Genomic DNA, 21800 nt, shown 5'->3' with positions numbered 1-21800 from the left:
TTTAATGAGGTCGAACTGTATGCCGATACCGAAGCGTAGTTTACTTTGGCATACCAGTTATTATGGTTGGCAGATTTGGTTCGCTTTATTGGGCCACTTTCAGGCTTTTTGTTTGAGAAATCCAGGCACGCTTGATAAAATCCAGGCACGCTTGATGTGCCTGCACAGTATTATCAGTTTTCTATTATGACCACATAATGCACATAAATCTATCAGCATAAAATGTGCCAGACACCTCGTAAACAGGAATATAACCCATGACCCCAGTGTTCTCCCGTGGCTGTTGGGTGGATTATATGAATTGAACTGTGAAGGACCAAAGTTGAATCCAGGTCAACCATTATGTAATGCAGTGAGTGTACAACGACAGCTGCAGACTGACTCTAAGTGTCTGTTCTAAAGCCTCAGATAGTAAATTATCAGGGTGGAGTAAACAGTTGGAAGGACGTGTTGCGAATCTCCCCAGAAGCATTTCTGCAGCCAAAACCTGGAGGGGTGTGACAAGATGTGAGCAACGTCTGACAAAGCTTTTTATGATCCACCAGTGACTATGACAAATGACTCACAATGGACTCAAAGTTTCAGCTTTATTTGTCAAAAAGTAGATCACTGGCAGCTTTACTGACGTTTCTGGGACAATACAAAGTGTTACTGTTAAGATCACACACACACACACACACACATTCATTAGAAAAAAGATACACCACAAAAATGAAAGTTGGCTTTACAATTGTAAACACACATCACTGCTTAAGACATTGTCGCTGTTTTATATTAAACTTAGCAACTTTAACAACAGAAAATGTCCCGTTTTCTATATTCATTTGACATAATCAAAAACAATTTTACAATGTTATGTTAAGATATTAAAACAGCAATTTCAGTGCAAAATAAAGTGTTGATGTTATCGTCTAATAAAGCAAGCTCATGTTCCAGATTGAACATTGCAGGCACAGACACAGAATTTATGTTAAAGGACCAGTGTGTGATTTAGTGGCATCTAGCGGTGTGGTGTCAGAATGAAACCAGCTCGCTTCACCCTCCCCTTCCAGGCATGTAGGAGAACTTATGGCAGGGATACTCAACCTGCAGCCCGTGGCCCAAATCTGGCCTACGACAGGGCACCGTGTGGCCCTTCAACCAATGTCTAATTCATAATGAAAATAAGCTGATTCACACTGTTTTTCCTAGGAAAGGGCTTCATCCACAATAACCAACAGTGACAACTGATTTCTGTATCCGTCTGCTGTGGTTGGATTTGCCGCTTGGCAATGATGAGAGAGGATGGCAAATATGGAAAGGTCAACAATGAAAAAAACAGGCAGTTCAATGAAAAATGGATATATGAATTTGCCACCTCATACCAGTCTTAAACCGGTGTGCCAAATGACAACTGCAAAGTTTCTAATATCATGTCCAAGCATGAGTCAAAACATGCTAGCTTTAGTGCACTGAAGATAGCATGAAGATAATGTTATCATTTTTTTCTGATAGATAATGATATTCTTAATGTTTGATTGTTTTGTCATTTTGCAAAAGTGGTCCCCGGGCAAAGCAAGTTAATTATCTCTAACCTATGAGATGCACGGAGACGACCTGCCGAGTCAGATTTTCTTTCTTTCTAAAAACTATAACTGACACAATACACGAACATTTTAGTGGAAAATTAAATTCTATTATTCTGTTCTATTAAGATTATGTACCAGAGGGAGCACGATCTCATGTGATCTCTGAGACGAACCAACATGGAGACTGACGTGGTGCAACAACTGGCTGTAGAAAAATCAGAAGGCTAAAGGAGTCTGGATGAGAAATAGTTTGGGAGACGCGCTCAACACAGGTTTTTTATTCTTCAGCTGGAACAAGAGGTGAGATTTTAACTGCCAGTCTGTCAACAGTAGAATCTGTCTGGCTAACATTAGCCTGTAGGGCTAGAAAGTTTTGCATTGTTTGGCAGCACCGTCAGCTGCTCAGCTGCTCCGTCTCCTTAAGACTCGTCTTTCTTCTCTTTATCCCGTCTTGGAGTCTATCACTCCTCACTCTTTAATGTCAAGGACATGTCGTACATGTGTGTGTGTGTGCAGCAGTGATGAGCGGTGTTGGCTGTGATGTTATTGTCTGTGTCACTATGCGCATGATATGACCATCATGCAGAGCAGGCATGTTAATTTGACTAGTACAGAATCAGATATCTGACCTTGACGGCTGATCAAAAGTCATGGCTGGTCAAGCTGAAAACTGTCCAGTTCTGGTCTCTGGCCGGTCAGTTGGTGCGTCCCTACTCATCTTATCAATCTATTTTAGGCTACTGTGGAAACTTGGTTTGCAACAAGGTAACATCATCATTGTTTTTGTATTTAATCATATTTATACGTATAAGTAAACTTTTAACAGTAAACATTTAATATATTGTTCAATTTCAAGTCCAAATTTGCCTTCACATTAACAATAAATTGTTCTGTAAAGGGACAGTTCACCCCAAAATAATGGCCAGTTACGGCTATTCATCCATCTAGATTATTTTGATGCGTGTTGCAGAGTTTTGGAGATACAGACTTGTAGACATCTCTGCCTTCTCTCCAATATAGTGGGACTAAAGGGCACCTGGTCTGTGGTGCTCAAAACACCAAACAAACTTAGAAAAATTCAAAACCTGTGTCTCTTTGCAAAAATCATCACGGTTACTCAAGATATATCCACAGACGGTGTTGTGAGCAGTTTCATGTAAGAACTAAGGATGTACTCTACATGTCATTCAATATTTAAGTATATGGATTAAATATTTAGGCCTTTAAGATGTTTATAGGCCATATAAGGTATATAATAATGCCAGAGAATGTGCAATATGATGCTGTGGAAATAAAGCTTTGATTAAAGAGGGGGAAAAGCACATTTGGTATTGTTTGGTATGAGCATTTATATGATTCTTTTAATGATGGTTAATTGATTAATAGATTGTTAATGTTACTAATGATCAATTAAGGAATGTGCTTACCATTTGCAACCACACTAGGAACTATCTTTCTTTCTGCAGTAAAATCTACCAGAACTACTTTCTACTAGAAAGAAACTGCTCACAACAAGGTCTGTGGATTATCTTGAGTGGCTGTGATGATTTCTACAGAAAAGACACTGGTTTTGAAGTTTTCAAACAGATTTTTTGGTGCTTTGAGCAACACAAGCTGAGCGCCATATAGTCCCATTACATTGGAGAAAAGGCAGACATCTGAATAACCAATATCTCCAAAATTCTGAAACTCACGTTAAAAAAATGCAGATGGATAAATAGCACTAAAGGGCAGGAGAAAAACATTAGTATTTTTGATTTGGGGGTGAACTGTCCCTTTAAACTCATCAACAGTCATTTTGTGCTTCTGTTTTCGTAAAGTATCAGTCCAGGCGTTGTTTTTGGACTGGTACAATTTATATAATTTCAGCACTGCTATAGGAAAAAAAACTAAAAATACCCAGCAATATTGATTATACACAAATGAAAACATACCAGTAGATCCCTGTAAATCTCACACACTGGCCCTTTATAAAACAGCAATTAAAACTACGAAAGCAAATAAAAACTTGCAGTCTGGCTGCTTACATGTTACATCTTAACCTTCACCTTTTTTCTGACAAAAGAAAAAGTAGCAGTGCTACTGTACTGTCTGTAACCATTTGTTGATGGAATGATTGTGGATACATGGATAAAAACATCTGTAAGTCTTTGTGAAATGAGAAAGGATGCTGCTCGGCCTCAAGAGTGCTCACGTCTCGTGGATGCGCAGAGGACTTGAAGGTAGGCTCCTTTGTGTTAATCGACAATTTGAATTGATTTGATCGCCGCCGTGGTGACATCATTCACAAATGTGGTCTTACTCATCCCTTGCTGCAGGACAAAGAGTTAAATATAAATCAGTGTTCCGCCTTAGTAATTACGCTGAAGTTTCAGTAAGCGACACACTGACAGACTTGTGGTCTCAGGTACGCTGTGCTCATGGCAATGTCATAACAAAATCATCCCTTGTACCCTCAGAGAAGATTTATTATGCATCTCACTGTATTATAATGCATTGCATGTGCTGTCCAATGTGTGCAACCACAACGTGTCCAACGTGTGCAAACCTGAGCTACTAGATTCCTCAGGTGTATAACTTTGGTCTCTCATTCTCATTCACAGGGCATTCCCTGAGAACGCCGCCTAATCCATCAATCTGGCTCCCTGTGTTTCTCACAAATACCTGAGAGAGGCGTGGAGTTCTGAGCTGAAGGGAGGAAACACAGAGGACACACCCAAACCCTGACAGGTTTTGGCATTCAGGGTTAAGCTTCAACTCACCTTTTTCAGGAAGTTCTGCAACTCTTTGTCTGACCAGAGGTTGTAGAGGAGCAGACTCGCAGCTTTCTTGGATTTAGGGAAATATCTGAATGGAGGGAAAACAATAATTAAACTTAAGACTTGTGGAAATCTAACATGCATGTTTGAATCCCTGATGACTCATGGGTATTTCCCGCACGTTGACTAATCTTATCTATTCTTATATGCGGGAACTTTCTCTCTTGGCTCACATGTAATCTTACTCGTTTTGGCTGAGATCTTTCAGTGAGTTGATCAGATTGTAGTTCAGCAGGTGTTTGCCCGTCTCTGGGCCCTTCATCAGCAGGCAGTTGGAGGTCTGGCAGGCGATGGCCAGCGTGTCATCAGACTCATTCCCTTCCTTAGTGCCTGCGCTCAGGACGGCCACCAGCTCCGGGAGCGCTTTACGAGCTTCAGTAACAAGAGAAAATAAAACCCACTGGCTGTTTAACACAAGCAGCCACTTGTAAGAATTGTAAATGATCGTTTGGGATAAAAGATATCAAGGAAATGATCCAAATCTGACATCTTCTCTGAAGCAAAAAATATTGTAGATTCTAAAAAACATTGTTAGATTGTCTTATTTCATATATCTTAGTATTTTAGCTGCTTAATCATAATTGTGTTTAAGGTAGGTTGTAACAAGCTCTATATAATATAATAATATAATAAGCTTTAGTTAATAGTAATAAGGCTCTTATAAGATGCTTATTAACATTAATATGTGCTAATAAAACTATATAAGTGTTACTAAGAGCATCATAATATGTGCAATGTATTATTTTAAGACATTTATAAGCATTTATAAGACACCTGTTGACACTTTATAGACTGCTTAACAATGTTCATAAAAGCTTTATGAGTTTTTCTAACTGTTTATAACATCAAAAACATATTCATTAAGGTTATCTAACTTTCCTATTTATGTCACTGTTGAACCTTTACTAAGCTTTTTTGTTGCTTTATTAAGATAAATATATAATTTAATAATGCACTTAATAAGGCATTGTTCACCTTTTAGATCTTGTTGCTGCAAAAAGCATAATTAACTGTTAATAAGTGCATAATAAAGCATAATAAAGTTTGTTTTAGTCTTAATGAAGCAACAAAATAGCAGTGCATAAACTGTTAACAGATATCTGTTCTTATAAATGTTTTATTATCTTTATTATTATTTATTATTATTATCTTAACAGTAAACATGTTTATGATACTGTTATTTACATATGCAGTTTTATTAACACATAATAATGTTAATAAGCATCTTAGAAGATCTTAGAATTACCTATTAAATAACAATTATTCATCATTTTTATTTTTAAAACATGTGGTTGAGAGATGAAACAGTTTTCAAATGAAGAGAGGTAGTGCTTTATATTATGGGCATTGTAGTAAGTGGTAGTTAATAGGTAATAATGGTAAGATGTTTATTAACATGATTATGTGTTAATAGGACTAAAAAAATGAGTATTAATAATAGCATCATAATGGTTATTGTTAGTTTACGAGACATTTATAGGCACTTATTTGAAATTTGTTACCAGTTTATAGACAGCTTAAGAAGATTAATAAAAGCCTTCTTTAATTGTTCATAATAGCATCACAAACAAACAGATTTATTGAGTTTCATTAACTTGGCTATCATGTCATTGTTAAACCTTTACTAAGGTTTTTTTTTTTGCTGTTGTTGTTGCATTTATATTAAATATAATATGCATGATAAAGTATGTATTAATCTTAATAAAGAAACAAAAACAGTCCGAACAGTCTATAAACTGTAAACAAGTTTCTAACAAGCATATAAATGTCTTATAATCTAACAATATATATGTTTATGATGTTGTTATTTACACATATAGTCTTAGTAAAACATAATAATGTTAATAAGCATCTTATAAGAACTTGTAAGGGCCTTATTACCTATTAACACCTATTACCTTTAGTATAAAACATCACCACACACTTCAAGTTTTGTCTTGCACCTGCTTCTTACCGAGGGCATTGTGCAGGTTCGGGTTCCTAGTCAGGTTTCCCACCAAAGCCACTGCGTTCCTCTGCAGGTTGACTTTTTTTGACTTTAGAAGGGGACTGAGAGTTTTCAGACCGTTCAGTTTCTGCACAATCATCTGGCTCATTACACTGGAGACCTGTGTACACAGATAAGCATTTAAACCAATCAGTAAACACTAAGTTAAGAGCATACATGTATAAAAAAACTAATTTTGAGTTGATTTTAAAGTTTTACTGGTAGGAAATATATCTAAAATGACAATTTAAAGGAAATGCAAACTCCTTAAATCAAATCTTAGCAGAGGTTTTTTGGCCTCAGTCAGTATGTGATACATTACACATTTTTTCTTACAATGCCTTCATGTGAGGTGAGGTTCTGCATCACTCCACAACAGGCTTCCTGTGTTTCCTCTTGCTGGCTTGAGTCAAGCAAAGACAGGTAGCTCTGCAGAGTTTTGGAGTGAATCAGCCAACCTGCCCCCTGAGGCTGTGGATCCTCAACGACAGGAAAGTCAAAGTGACGCTGGACAAGACAGGGGACAAGTCATTCTTAACATGCAGCAGTTACAGCCTTTACTTTTAGGGAAATGAAGAATTCTCCTGTATGATTCTTTGGAAAGAGGATTTATCTGAACTATCGGTAAAACACAGAGTGCCACAGAGTTCAGCGCCAACATGTAACACATGAAGGCTGACATGTGTTTATTCTTGTGTAAAGTTTAAACATGACATAAAAGGCAACACCTTTGACAATCAGAGAACAAAGTCTCACATAATCTCTCTGAGCCTTTGAGAAGCTGGATCATAATTATAACTGCCATAATGCTGGTGCAGTTGACGAACAAGTCACACTGATGAACAGGACTAATAACCAGCAGCACACTGACGGGTATTTGTGGGTTCTGTCTGTCTGATTCACTGTTAAAATCAACGGTAACCCACAGGTATCAGTGTGTATGTGGTCATGTAGCTTTTGTGTGGAAAAAAACACAACAAAGGCAGCGATATCTGTGTTAAAATGGCTTTTTCTTTTTTGTTCGTCTCACCTCCTGTTCTGCTTTGTTCTGTGGACTGAAGCAGCCGATGGGGCCGGTCTCTCCCTGGCTGTTGGTCCTGCTGACAGGTTTGGCCAAAGCTGTGATCCTGCTGAACAGAGCCGGCGCTTCGGCCTCCAGCTGGAACGTCAGGTTATGCAAGACGCACACGCAGTTTTCTACAGACTGTTACGACAAGTAGAACAACACACACAACAAGAGAACGTGTAAGACTCGGAATAACGTGTAAATGTGTGTGTGTACCTCAACATGACGCATTCACACAAACATAAAATAATGACTTCTTCACACACACATGAGAGGGAAATTTCTTAAATTTGCATTTTGAAATTAAAACTGAAATGTCAAAAATAAAGTTAAAATACCATTTTGACTTGCTGCTCAGCATGGTATCTCATCTGCACTGTAAAATATTTAGATATTATTATGATTATTATTCTCCTATGATTCATTTTTTCTTATGCTTGGCACTTACATGTAAAGTTTGACTTTATTCTTAACACTTCAGCTTTATTCTCAAAATAATAATATAAATAAATAATAATATAAATAATATATATAAAAAATTAAATAATCTTTTTCCTATCCATACATATTAAATTAGAATGAAAAGATATGCTGCTTATTGTGCATTCAGATATTTCATCAATAATTAAGCTGTAATACAGTAAAATCATGATTTAATATTGTATTTTTGCCATGTGAAAGCCTCCATAATGTCCAGATTCAAAAATATTGCCAACTGTACTGCATAATAAACACTGTAACCATGATTCTTAACTCATTTTTTACACAAATTTGCACACAAATAAAGCAAACAGGTGATTTAAAGACAAGAGCAAAATAACAATAGAAGCTGTTCAAGTGGTTTGTTTTGTTGTGTCAAACAAAGCAGTTATGCTGCTCTTAAAGTCTTACTGGTGACAGATAATCATTGCATTTAAATTATCCACACTACTGTTTAATATTGAGCATTACAGGCCTGCAGTAAAATGTAGTAAACATGTAGTAAAATGTTTTTGGGAGCAAGCTGTGAAAAAATGAGCATACCATACTTTTAAAACAACTATTCTCTCTACTTTTTACTGGAGTGTGTGGAATCCTGAAACAAATTATGAATAATAAAAATGTTAAATAAATAAATTTCTTAAAATTCCGAATAATGAATATGAATAAGTTATCTGTAGATAAAAATATCATGTAATGTTAACATTTCTTTTTAGCTATGTTCACTCAGAACATAGCTTACAATAGTTTTCTGTACATGACTCAGCTGTACCTTTTGTTAGACTAGAACTACTCCAACAAACAAAACCACAAGTCAGCTACAGAATAGCAACGGCTGGTTAACTGCAGCTTCTCACTGTGTTGACACAGGGTTTTGGTATTTTTTTTGTACATGTTCCATGTTGTTTTGTGCATGTGAATGAAGGAGAAAATGAGGCAGAACGCAGTATGAATAAACATTTTTTTTTCTCACGCTCACCTTTTCATCTGGTCTTCCTGCTTCCACACAGTCTTGAACATATCTGACCAGACAGTCGATCAGACCACGACACTTTCTCATCGCCTGTCTGTTGCTTTGCTTTGTGCTGCTCAGGTTTCTGTACCAAAAAAAAAAAAAAGATGTTATGTTTTCTGGCAAACACATACAGCCTATTTTATGACGATTAATTTAATTTTAAGTTAATTTATTTAATAATACATTAGGCTTATTCATTGTTCAGGCTGAGACAACTATGGAAAAGCCGTGCAGGAAAGATTGCAAGTCGCAGAAAATCTGAGACTTGTCTGATATCAAGTTCGCCTCGCCTTAAATGTAAACAATAGCACTCTTGTGCAATAAGGGAAACAGTTGAGTCCAACAATTGCAGCTCTCCAGGAAGTTGTTCAAATGTCTTACATTACAGCTATGTGTTTGCTTTTGTAGTATATAAGATTAGAACAGTGTTTAACTATTATCATGCTAATAGCACCTGTAACTGTGGTTTGATCGATGATGTCAAACATTTACATCCACACTTTGAATAATTAAAAAGCCTTCAGATTCTGCTGCCTGATGCTCCTGAAGGTCTTTTTCTAAAATCAGCCACTAAGACAAAAAAGCTTATTAAATTTTATTACTTGCAGACTTGTAATGATTTGGAAAGACGATGAAGGCTCAGGCTCTGATCAGCAAGAAAATAATGGCAGATAAATATTAGAAACAACTGTCAGGATAATGGAATACATGCAAGCTCACTGTTACTGTAACATGACCAATTTCCCCCCAGGGATCAATTAAGTTTTCTTCTGATTCTGAAACTCAATACAGTTCGACAGCGGCACAAACTACAGCTTCTAAAATGACCTCAAGCTCAGTCGACATCCCTACAACTAAGTAACAAAAGCTCAAAGGCAGGATTTAATGCAGAGCTGTTGTATTAAGCTTGTGAGCTTTAAGTCTTGGGGTTCCGGACCAGTTAGGAGTTTAATCAGTGGCATGAGACACATCTGGGCTGATGTGTAGCATGCATGCATATTAAAGCCAGAGCCAGGCCTTGGTCAGATCACCCTACACACCTCTGCATTGTGACTTTTGTTTCATTGTTCTTTGGTTTAACAGCACAACACCATTGTAGCACATTTTCACTCATCCATCCCCTAAACTACTGACTTGACAGATTTCTCCCATCTACTTGTTTGTGATTATTTTATTTAAAAAATCAAAACCTTTGTGATTTAGTTTACCCATGTCTCCTGTTTTTGTTGCAGTCTAACGCTGCAATCAGTTGCGAGTTAGAAGTCAATATTTCCATTATTTCCGTCGTTATTCCCAATTTCCAATCTAAATGCGTCCAATTACGCCTGCTCTGGAAAATGGGGACGCCTGCAGCAAACTGATGTTTGTAGGGCAAGTCTGAACTTCACAAGCTCCAACAGCTGATTAGCATTCTTCAAAAGAGACAGGAGGAGTAGGTGAGTACCACACGCATGTAGAAACATCTACCACGCACAAATCAATTGAATGGAAATGGGAAGGGCAGCTACAAAGTTGTTAGAGCACATTTCACAAAAAAAAAAAAAAAAATTCCAACATGGATTTCGGACTTGAATGACTCTTGCTTTAGTTTTAGTAAAGTGTTCCTAATAAACTGGCTGCTGAGGGTCTGTCATATAATGATATTCAATCTTAGTAAAACATTTCTTTCACAGGCTACTTAAGAGTAAATGTTGCTCAAAACATTGTCCCAAATATATCCACTCTACTTTTTTTGAGACAATAAGTCAGCCTATCCAGTACTGTCACATTATTGTACTATTAACTTATGCTGGTTCCAGTCTATCATGTTCATTTTCAATGTTAGTTATTTGCCTTTTTCCAGAGAAACCCGTGTAATGCTGCCATGCAGACCAAAGAGAAATTAGTCATGAATCAGTCGCTGGCGTTGCCGCGTTCTCTACCACACCTCCACCACACCCGTGACATTTACACACAGAAATCAACTGCTGACAGTGTTCAGAGTTTTGAGTTGTAATCTGTAAAAATTTAGGCAGATTCAGAGTGGGACTGAAAGCAGTAGAATTAGACCTACATGACATCCTCCTGACTAACGCTATATATAGCGAAACTGATGACTAATTACTGTGACTAATACTATGACTAATTCAGGCCTTTCAAACATGTTAATGCAGCAAACCAAGTCTTAACCAGTTTTGCATCACAAACCTTTTCTCATGCACACTGTCACATTCAAACAAAATAAGTCTCTACAGGAAAACATTCCTAAAAGCAAAGTTGTACACAGGCTACTGGTACATGTTTGATACAGTTGTTGTAATGCAGATATATTGGGCCTTACAGAAGCATTAAGGGGCAGTTCTCTCCAAAATCAAAAAATATCTATTTTTCCCCTGGCCTGTAATGCTATATATCCATTCATATTTTTTTGGTGTGAGTTTTTAGAGATACCGGCCATAGAGATGTTTGCCTTTTTTCCAGTATAATTAAGCTAAATGGCAGTTGGCTTGTGTTGCTCGTTTACTCAAGATAATTCACACGTCTTATTCTAAAGTTGTTCAGGTAGATCCTGCTGCAGAAGGAAAACAGTTCCTACATGAAACTGCTCAAAACGAGGTCTGTGGATTATCTTGAATAACCAGGTCATGATTTCTAAAGAGACACTGGTGCTGAGTTTCTCAAAAAACATTTTTGGCGCTTTGAGCACCACAAGCCGAGTGCCATCTAGTTCCATTATATTTGAGAAAAGGCAGGTATCTCTATGGCTAATGTCTCCACAACTTTGCAACTCACACCAAAAAGATCTAGATGGATAAACAGCGCTACAGCTAAGAGGAAAATTCTGTATTTTTAAATGTGGGGGAGAACTGTCCCTTTAAGATCCAGAGCCTTACAAACGCTAAAGCAAAGACGCTGACATGATCTCAGATGCTCAGTTAAATATTTTGCTTACCTTAGACAACCAGTGGCGTGATAGAAGGCCTCAGGGTCAGTGTCGGTCCGTTCAGGACCTGTTGTGTAAGGCAGGATCACACGCTCCATTAAGACGGGCAGAGCGCTCTTCAGCAGGTCTGGCTTCAGGCTGTCGACAGAGGACAAATTCCACAGCAGACCTGGAAAGAAAATGGAAAACCCTGTTGTTTGAGCACCACATCCATCAAATATTCATTCACTGTCTGTGGTAAAAATATTTTTAAAAATCTCAATGATTTTTAAAGGTTTTAAGGTGTGTTTAATTATCCAATCAAATGTTTTAACTGGTAACCGAACTAAAACTGGACTTTCTGGATGTCTACAATGTTCAGGCGCAATCATTTTTTTAAAACATTTAATATGTGTTAATTTTAATCAGCATTTAACTTTATCAGTAGAACCGTAGCAAGGTTAAGCAATTTCTTAAACACTTTACAAAATTGAGAGGAGGAGCTTTGTGATTGACTGCAGGACCTAAACAAGTGGTTCTATGTCTGACTTGTGTGCATGGACGGATGAGTGTATGAGGCTGCATATTTCAGAGCGATAGTTTGTACCTGTCAGTTGTTTCTGTGCGTCTGCAGAGTCTGTATCTCTGAGCGCAGCCACAGCGTGTGTGATGCCGCCGCAGCGCTGGATCTCCTCCTTGTTGTTGTTGTTTTTAAAGGACAGGTTACGGAGGGCAGCCGAGGCCGTCTGACTGACTGGCAAACTGCTGCTGCGCAGCAGACCCACCAAGGGAGGGATCCCATTGAGTTTCAACGCCTACGAGACAAGAGAGCTTCAGGAGATAGCACAGCTGACTGAGACAGTAATTTACCACAAGCCTAATGACTGTGATTTATTACATATGAAGCATATAATTTCTATGTATTGTAACAATGAGCTAAACAACACTTCACTTAGCAGAGTGCAGGTAAATACTAGAATTACCACTGTGCAGTTGCACGACTCTGCCAACCGGTCAAGTTGCAGTTTACACCCATGTGTGTTCAGAATCACACAGCACATGAAGGAATTTAATAAAAGATATTAAGTGTATTTTTTGGTGACATGGAGGCTATCACCATACTGACAGTGAATAGTATTCAGTGAGAAACATGCTGTCTTTGCTTAGAAACAATAGAGGACTGATAGAGGTCCATTTGGACTCAAACTGATCAAAATTTTGTGGTCAAAGGTTCCTGTGACGTCACTAAACAAGTTTTTCACCATATGCTAATTATGACAAAATTGCACACAAATATCTAATAGGATAAAATAATGAAGTGATGACCATTTATATCCAAAAGGTCAAAGGTCAACTTCACTGTAACATCATAATGTTCAGCTCTTTATCAGTCCCCTGCACTCCTCTGTAAAAATAGTCTCTGAGAGAAGACAGCATGTTTGTTGCTGGAAATTATTCAAGAAAATCAAACATTTAGAGTGAGATTTTCCATTTTGACAAAAAGTACACTAATAGCTTTTATTAAATTCTTTCAAAGTCTTCACTACAGACACAGACGGACATGAATGTAAACTGCACCTTGACTGTTGGCAGAGATTTACAACCACAAGGCTGTAATTCTAGTTGATAATATTTAGGGCCAGGAGTTTAACAGCAGTCAATGCATTTTCACTCTGTAATAACCTCTACATAGTAGTTTTCATTGTTAGTGGCAGGGGCCCCTCCCCCCCGCATGGGATTCAAATTACTGTTCCATGCATGAGGGATTCACAGAAGTCTGACATTTTATCTCTCTGATATCAGCCTCACTGTTTGCTGTTCGTTTCCCTAACACCATATAAGAGCTGTGTTACTGCTGATGCAAAGGGAACTTTTCCTAAACTGCTTCAAATGCAAGCATTCATCTGATGAAACACAGGGTAGCTTTTATTATTATAATAACATAAAGGGTTGAAAAAAAAGCTCTTCAGCTGAGCTGCACCAGCAAGAATTAATTTTTAAACCCAATTAAAACACAGTTTATCTTTAAATTATGTTGCACCAAACTCAGTTTAGTTTTTACTCTAAACCTAGATTTAATTGAATCATGTTGCACCAAAACTTTAAACTGTGATGCAGTGTTAACTTGTAACTTACACTTGAGGAAGTTTCATGTTTAAAATACCTGCCTTTTTGAGACTGACTAAGCAAAATAATCAAGTTCCTTGAAGAAAGTTAAGGGACAGACTCAACCAACTGGACCATTTTAAGATGCTGCTGAATTTGTCTCAAGATACCGGTTCAGCATTGAAACTCTTACTGAACTGAACAGAAACCAACTGTCAAACATGGCAGTGAAAGAAAGGCAGCTGTATCAACAATGCTCCAGCTCCTGGTGCCTCTGAGATTTTCCAAGATTTGTGGCCCACACAAATCTTTATTTAGCCATTATGAGCCATTAATTCAGTCAAAAAGTTTCTCTAAAAGGAGAAGAAATAAGAGTTTCTCTGCCAAACCTTCATGAGTAGGTTACTATTTTTTTAACTAGCCAGCAAACCATTTACCATTAAGCTTAACCTAACCTATTATATAGCCTACTTACTAAGTCCCAGCAGCATGTGCATTTATTTTTTATTTATTCATTTTAATTTGGAATTAAGCATCTTCATATCGATTAAAAAAATAATTTATGCTTACATCAATAAACTTATGTTTACTAAATGGAGATTAGTTTTCAATTGTGCAGCTGAGGTCTCTTGATTTACTGTTTTTATATTTTGTTTTGCTAAACTCTGATTAGAACTAATCTTAGATGAAATTAATCATGATGCAATACCAGCAGACTTTTGCCCTGGAGCCCCCTAACAAGACCTACTGTGAAGAATATTTAACTTCAAAATGAACGTACACACAATAAAATAAAAATCTTGGCTGGAGTTTTTACTGGTGTGTGTTGTGTTAATAATAATGAATTCTCCACTCACTCTCATGTTAGCCTCAGGTGAAAATTACAAGCAGTCTGACAACATGATAAGACAAGAAGACAAACCACCTCCTCTTTGGCCTTGTCGTCAATGAAAGTGTTGTGCTGTATGTAGGAAGCTCCGCAGTGCTGATACATCTCGTCATGGTTGGAAAGATACTCCACAGCCTCCTTCATGGTGATGTCAGCAACTCCACTGTTGCCAGCTGACCTATAAGAAAAAAAAAACAATCTAAATGCTACTTAAAAGTAGGGCTGCACAATTCGTGCTATAATGTGAATCAACACTTTTATGAAATGAGATCATGATTCTCTCACACGATTCTTATTTTTTTCAACAAAAACATCTACTGCACTCTTAGATGCTCAAGTAAAAAAAACACATCTGAGATCCTTGCTGTTTAGACAGGGCTTTAAACAGACCACATTATCACACAAGTTATAAAAGCTTGACTTGAACATAAAGTGCTGGACATAAACTTAAAAGTCTATAAATAAAATATTTAGCATCTTTCAGAGGGGTGTGGGGTTCCACTGGTTGGAGAAACACTTGATATACTATCTTGCAAGATATACAAGATATACTATCTTGCATTGCAATATATCTTGCATTGCAAGATCATAAGAGAACTGTGCACAACTGCTAGTGGCAACTTAAGAGGCACCAGTAAAATGTCAACAGCACCAAACTGTACAGAACAGTAAGGTGGTACTTGGAGAGCTCAAAAGTTTGAGAGAACTGTGATTCAGGAACTGAGTTTGTTCCAGAACAAATAAGTCAACATGTGAATGCTGGTATGACATGAATGCAGAGGGAAATAGGAGCGAGTGAATCATTGTCATGTCATTTTTACAGTTAATCATGCAGCCATTAAAACGCACTGAAACATTTTATTTATATCATTTGAAATAAAGACAATGAAGCAATGAGGTTGGAGAAAAAAAGTTTTGACCCCACTCACCCGGAATCTCCTTTGCTCTTCGGAGCAGACTCTGTAACAGGAGGCTTTGAAGATGTTTTAGGTGCATCAACTTGGCTGCACAAGAACCCGGAGTTTGCTTTGGTCTGACTGGTGCCATTCATAGGGAGAGGCTGGAACTGGGGCTGAGGTGAAGGCTGGAACTGAGGTGGAAGAAGAACCTGAGACTGAACTTTACGCCGAGACTGAGGCTGAAGTTGAGGCTGGGATCTGGTGCTCACTAAGTACTGACTCTTGGACCTTTGTGTCATGTAGGTGCTCTTTTTGGAGGGTTGCCTCTGCGAAGCAACAGAGCGTTTGGGCATGGAGCGCTGCCAGGCAAAGCCAGGCTCACTGCGGCTGGTGTTGGTTTGACCGACGGCCACGGAGGCGCCAACAGGGGCATAACTGCTCTCATACTGATAGGTAGTAGCTATTGTGTTCCTCTTCATGCTGGATCCCTTAATGTTGTTGACTGCTTGCCAGTTCTTCTCTTGGCTGAGCTGCAGAACCAAAGAATACATGTGTTTGTAATGAAGCATAATCTTCCCTAATGAAGGCTAATTTCATCAGAACATGAGCGAGGAGCAAATCAGATTGTGAAACATCTTTTTGGTGTGCAGCCCTCTAGGCTTCTTTTAAGACTGACTGACGGCCTCCGTGGGAGAGGCTGGTAAACACATTTTTGTAGGAGACTATGAAACCGAAAAACCATGGAAGGATTTGAACAAGTTTTCGAGGAAGAAATCTGAGAAAGTTCAACTCAGGACAGCATTCTTCAAACCCTGTTTCTTATTATTGAAACTAGGCCTCCCACAATACGGCATTTATAGTGTCATAATAAATTGCGAAATAAAAATCGTGCTGTGTGAGAAAAATGTTTTGGTTTACTTTTTTCCCCTTGTCATTTTCGCATGTGAATTGAACTGAAATGATTGTGGAACTGGAAGGAATATTATTTTGTTTTGGAGATTCATGGGAGGGGAACATACAGACTGGATTTTTGGGTTTTCTGGGAGGGACCGTTTTCTCTGTTGTTGTTTTATTTTGCCTGCACTTGAACTATTAGTCGTTAGGTCAGGCTTGATTAGGTTATTGTCCACTGTGTGGAAAATTGTCTTTGGCTTCACCACAGTCAACACATATGACAAATAAGACAGGAGTAAAAAACAGTAAATTGACCCTTCCTAAGTCTCACCATTGCTCTGTGCTCCAACAACAGTTGAGCAAACTTAACTTGGTGTCTTAGTCAACATTATCCTCTTCCTAGTATTTTGAAACCTCCAAACTGGGACACCATGGATCACACTACACACGTTTTCATCACGATAATCAAAATTCTATATTTTAAATGACATTATCATAAATTAAAATAATAAATCAGAGAGAATTATTAGGGTTCATCTGAAAGTACTGGGGGTGAAAATAGCATTTAATGTGGTTAAAGCAGTTAAGTCAGTAAATTAGTGTGTGTTGACTGATAAATGCAGCTGATTATTACAGCTGTTCACACCTCAAAGTGAATGTTGAAAACCGGGATATTTTAGTGTTTTACAGTTATCTGTTAGGACTCAGGACACCCAGGTTGAAACCGGGACCGTCCCGGTCAAACTAGGACGTCTGGTCCTTCTCCTGTAAAAGCAACATACAGGGTCACATCTTAAGACAGCTACCATTAGCAAAATGCTAGCTAACTAGCTAGCTATCTCTAGCAAAAAGATAGCTAGATTATCAAGATAGTTAGTTCGTGTTCTGCTAATGTGAATCTATGTCGCTTTTACTGGTCCCCCAGCAACATCTTTTAACCATTTTCATAATTTGGAAGAGGCTAGCACATAGCGTATTTAGCATAAGTACAAAAAAGAAAGTTGACTAAGTTACCAAGCTTGTTCAACTGTCATTGGAGCACAGAGCAAAAACAGGCAGGATTTATGAAGGGTCAACACTTTAATTGAACTTGATAGATATTTCTAGTGACTTGTGGCCGTCTAAAGCACCTTCTTAAGGGGACTAATTCAAATCATGGGACTTATCACTCATTATATCATGAGCTTTCTACATATACAAAAACATACAAACACACTTGATAATGTGGAACATGAATGCAGGGTCAGGAGGATCAATAACAAACCATATCCTAGTCAATCATAATACACCTAACTGAACTGAGAGATATCTGTTGTGGTGATTTATTGTTTATTTGTCAATACTACATGTTTTGTTTTTGAGTATAGACTGGTTTCAGTGCAACATCATTAAAGACATGCTACTAGGGGGCAGGAAGCAGTGCTTGTCCACATAACCAGTGTTGCCAATAGATTTAGCGACTTTTCAGACCCTCTTAACAAATTTACCTCTAAAAAGCGAGTAGCGACAAATTTAGCGACTTATTCTGCCATCAGCACAAGGGTCTCTCTCCTCCTCTCCCTCCCTGGAGCCCTGCTGGCAGGCAGGAGGACATTAGTGTCTAGACAAGACAGACAAGACAACCCCAGACCCAGAAAAGCCACACCAGAGCGATTATTCTGGCCTAAAACAAGATCTCGCGAGAGTTGCAAATAAAGGATTACCTTCTAGATATGACCTAAGAAAATTCTGCAGAAGATGAACTTGACACTGCAGCCTGTAAACGTGCAAATAGTTTGTTTGAGCTCCTCTCTCACTCTTTCTCTCTACACCTTTGGCTTACTGTGTTCCTGTACAGAGCAGATCTATAGGTAATGTGCTAATTTCTCACCATTACTGTCTGAGTCATACGTGATGAAAATATTGTTGGGCGCTAACCTAACTGGCTCTCCAAGCAATCTATCAAACTGTGACACAATGATGCATTACTTGCATCACATGCAACACTTTCACTCTTATTTGCTGGGAGTTACAACTCAACTCTTACCACAAAAGATGAAATCACCCCCTAAGTTCTAAATAGGACCAAAATCAGCCTAAAAACACATCATGTGTGATTTGTGCAGAGTTGTAGAATGAAAACTCGTCAGGCTGTCATCCATGCCAGCTACAGCCCTGCCTCAAATATCATTTTCTCTATGACAAACCTGTGATGATAGCAAAACCAGAAGAGTCACTCTCACTGGCCAATGTTATGATAAATAAAATAGTTAAGCTCAATAACTTACTGTATTAGAAATGCCATTTCCGAAGAAGACACTCCCATTTGATGCGCTCGACAGTGACTTTGGGGCATCAACAAACACAGAGTCATATACAGGGCCTGCAGGGAAATGTGGAAGGTTATCAGCTGTTATGTGTGCAGACCTACCTGAGATCAATGACATTAATTTATTACTTTTGTCAAAGGAATCCAGAAAAACTGTCACCTGTTCCACAGTTCCTCATGACAAGTCTGATCTTTGGTTTAAATTCAAACATGTCTGTCTATGGGTTGCAGAGTTCTTGAAACCTTGTATGAGCAGTTTCATACTTTCTTTTTACCATAAAAAAAAGAATGAAGTTTCTACATAAAACTCCTCACAACAAGGTCTGTGGATTATCTTGAGTAACCAGGTCATGATTTCTTGAAAGAGACATTGTTGTTGAGTTTTACAGATGTATTTTCAAGCCGAGTGCCATTTAATTCCATTATATTTGAAAGAAGGCAGACATCTCTACGGCCAGTATCTTCGAAACTCTGCAACTCACGCCAAAACTATCAAGATGGATGAATAGCACTAACCAGAGGAAAATATGTATGTTAGATTTTGTGGTGAACTGTGCCTTTAAGTAAAAACAGTGCATGTTCCCACTCCCTGCAGGAAACAGGGAGAGGGAACATAAACATGAACTGGTGAAAGTCTGTCTGGTTCCTTCTTTAATAGACATAGACAAGAATATAGAATATAGCCTATACATTAACACACATTTTTTTTGCAATGATCCCTCAGATATGCTGACAAAGATACATAATGGAGGCAGGATGTTGCACTACCAGGACACTGAAACAATAAACTTTCACCAGTGCCTTTAGTAATGCGAAGTAACTATATACTTAAAAACAAAAAATAGAGCAAAAATATACGTATATACTAAACTTAATTCGAGAAAAAGGGTTCAGCTATATTTAAAATGCTGCCTATAAAGCTAATAAATAAATCTACATTATGTTCTGTTAAAAAAAAGGACATATCGGACAACATATAGCCGCTGATGCCAATATGGCTGTGATAGGTCAGACCAGTATAATCGATCAGTTTCTCTGCACCACAAGAGGAAAACATTTAGAATCTTTGATTTATTTACTATCTGGTTGTACTAAAACTGATCAAATTGAAAAATACTGACCTTCTAAATATACTGTAGTAATGAAAATAAAAGTTTCTACATGCAGGCAGCTAAAACATCACCACAGTGGCAAAACTGTGTCTGCAGCCAGTATCCTCAAAATCACCAACCCCACCCAAATCTTTTTTTTTTTTAAAGTAAGGTTATCACATGCATTTTTTATTTAGTTAGTTACTATAGTTCATATTGTTAATCAGCCTTTCAGCATTATCACAGTATCAAAGACAATTGTCATAAAAAAGAAAAAAGATTTTGCTATTACAACAGGCCAGTTTAACTTAAAATGGAATAAAAATTTGAAATAAATCTAAAAAGAAATCCGAGCTAAAATCCTCACCCCATACATAAGTATCAAATCTCATATCTAAAAATGTAATTTAGGAGCCTGCACATATAAGGGATTGGTGATCTTCCTGTATCTATCAGTCCGACACATTGGGATGTTCAGCTAAAAAAATTAATTAAATAAATTCCCTTGAACAGAACTGCTTATAAACCCAACACAATTAACTCTAAACTCCAAATAAAATTCTTGGCCTTAATTTGTGCCTGTTTTCTCTGTAATTAGTACCAGATTAAATCATTATTTCCAGAAAATAATTCTATTGAAATTTCGGACCACTTGTATTAAACATTACAGGTTTATTTTTCCTAACATAATTGTCTAAATAGTATTTCTAAGCCATCTCCTAACTGTCAGGAATTCTTGTAGAGGAAATACTGAATCCTGGAGGAAAAGCACGAGAATCACTCAAAGAATATTAAAAGTTTTTCAGTGTAAAACTCTTTCTAAGATGCTAAAAGAGTCCTGCGTTGTATCTCCAGCCCTGCTGTGTTGTCTGCTCTTACTTGTTGGTGATAAAGAAGAAGATTCTCTCCTGCTGGTGGACTGTTTGGACTTGGTCCTCCTGACTGTCTGCACTTGTTCCAGGACTCTCTGTTGTCCTGAGCGGACCTTGTTGACGGATGGCAGAGCCAGAGACGTGTTGTCCACATTGTTGATGGAAATGACGCTTTTCAGCGGATCCAGACTCGTCATTTTTCTTCTTCTTCTTCTTTTTTTTTTTTTTTTTAAATCTGACGGTGAGGCCCGACAACAATAATATCCAGAGGAGGCTCGGAGAGGAAGCCCGACAGCTGCGGAGTGTTTGTCTGAAGTGATAAAAGCGCACCTTGCCCTGCCCTGCAGATTAGACCGCGCCCAGACACACAGGGACAATACAGAGACAGTAAGTGCACTTTCTCTCACGTGTCCTGACAAACACCACCACATCAACACACTGCAGTATGACTCAACTACAACACCGAAATACTGTACTTTTAACCACTTTATATCCATCTGACTGCTTTAGTTGCTTTACACATTAGGATTTTTGTATTCAAAACATCTAAAGAGCGCATAAAATGATAAACAGTGTAGCAGCAGTACTGAGGCTATTATTCCATTAATCAATTAGTCAGTTGACAAAATGAATTGGCAACTATTTCGAGAGTGGTTAAAGTAATTTCAAAAGCATCCTTCCAGCTCTACAGATATGTTCACCTGCTTTTACTTCTTAAGTAATTTTGATTGGACAAAGCAAAGATTGTGAAGGTGTCACTCTCTGGGTAATTGTGACGACATTTCTCACAATTTTCTTAATCTTTACAAACCAAATAATCAATCAGTTGACTGAGAAAGTAATCAGCAGATTAATCCATAATGAAAATAATCAAACACTACCTCCACCTGTCTTAACTGCAACA

The 21800-nt window shown here is 37.8% G+C and overlaps 1 protein-coding gene across 1 annotated transcript; it reads right to left on the bottom strand.

Annotated features, from left to right (window-relative positions):
- Positions 1-3455: 3455 nt before the first annotated feature.
- pkp1b (plakophilin 1b) lies at positions 3456-21217 on the bottom strand. Its single transcript, XM_084738384.1, has 13 exons — positions 20904-21217; positions 18893-18987; positions 15762-16261; positions 14869-15010; positions 12445-12652; positions 11868-12027; positions 8900-9017; positions 7405-7578; positions 6711-6881; positions 6342-6495; positions 4573-4759; positions 4331-4415; positions 3456-3880 (listed from the first exon to the last, which is right to left on the bottom strand). Exons 1-13 carry the CDS (start codon positions 21091-21093, stop codon positions 3806-3808), a joined length of 2259 nt encoding a protein of 752 aa, XP_084594510.1. The 5' UTR covers positions 21094-21217; the 3' UTR covers positions 3456-3805.
- Between the last annotated feature and the right edge of the window lie 583 nt (positions 21218-21800).

The sequence above is a fragment of the Lutjanus erythropterus genome, chromosome 2 (genome assembly GCF_056507025.1).
Source record: "Lutjanus erythropterus isolate fLutEry1 chromosome 2, fLutEry1.hap2, whole genome shotgun sequence".
Taxonomy (NCBI): Eukaryota; Metazoa; Chordata; class Actinopteri; order Lutjaniformes; family Lutjanidae; genus Lutjanus; species Lutjanus erythropterus.
Note: the sequence above shows the minus strand (reverse complement) of the source record. Positions and strands in the feature narration are given on the sequence as shown.

Bases quoted from the DNA above. Each gene is read 5' to 3' on its own strand.
- pkp1b (XM_084738384.1), bottom strand. From the start codon at position 21,093: ATGACGAGTCTGGATCCGCTGAAAAGCGTCATTTCCATCAACAATGTG. The intron at 12,653-14,868 runs GTGGTTTGTCTT...CTTGTCTCGTAG, and splicing joins ACGACAAGGCCAAAGAGGAG to GCGTTGAAACTCAATGGGAT. The intron at 6,496-6,710 runs GTAAGAAAAAAT...CTGTGTACACAG, and splicing joins TCACCTCACATGAAGGCATT to GTCTCCAGTGTAATGAGCCA.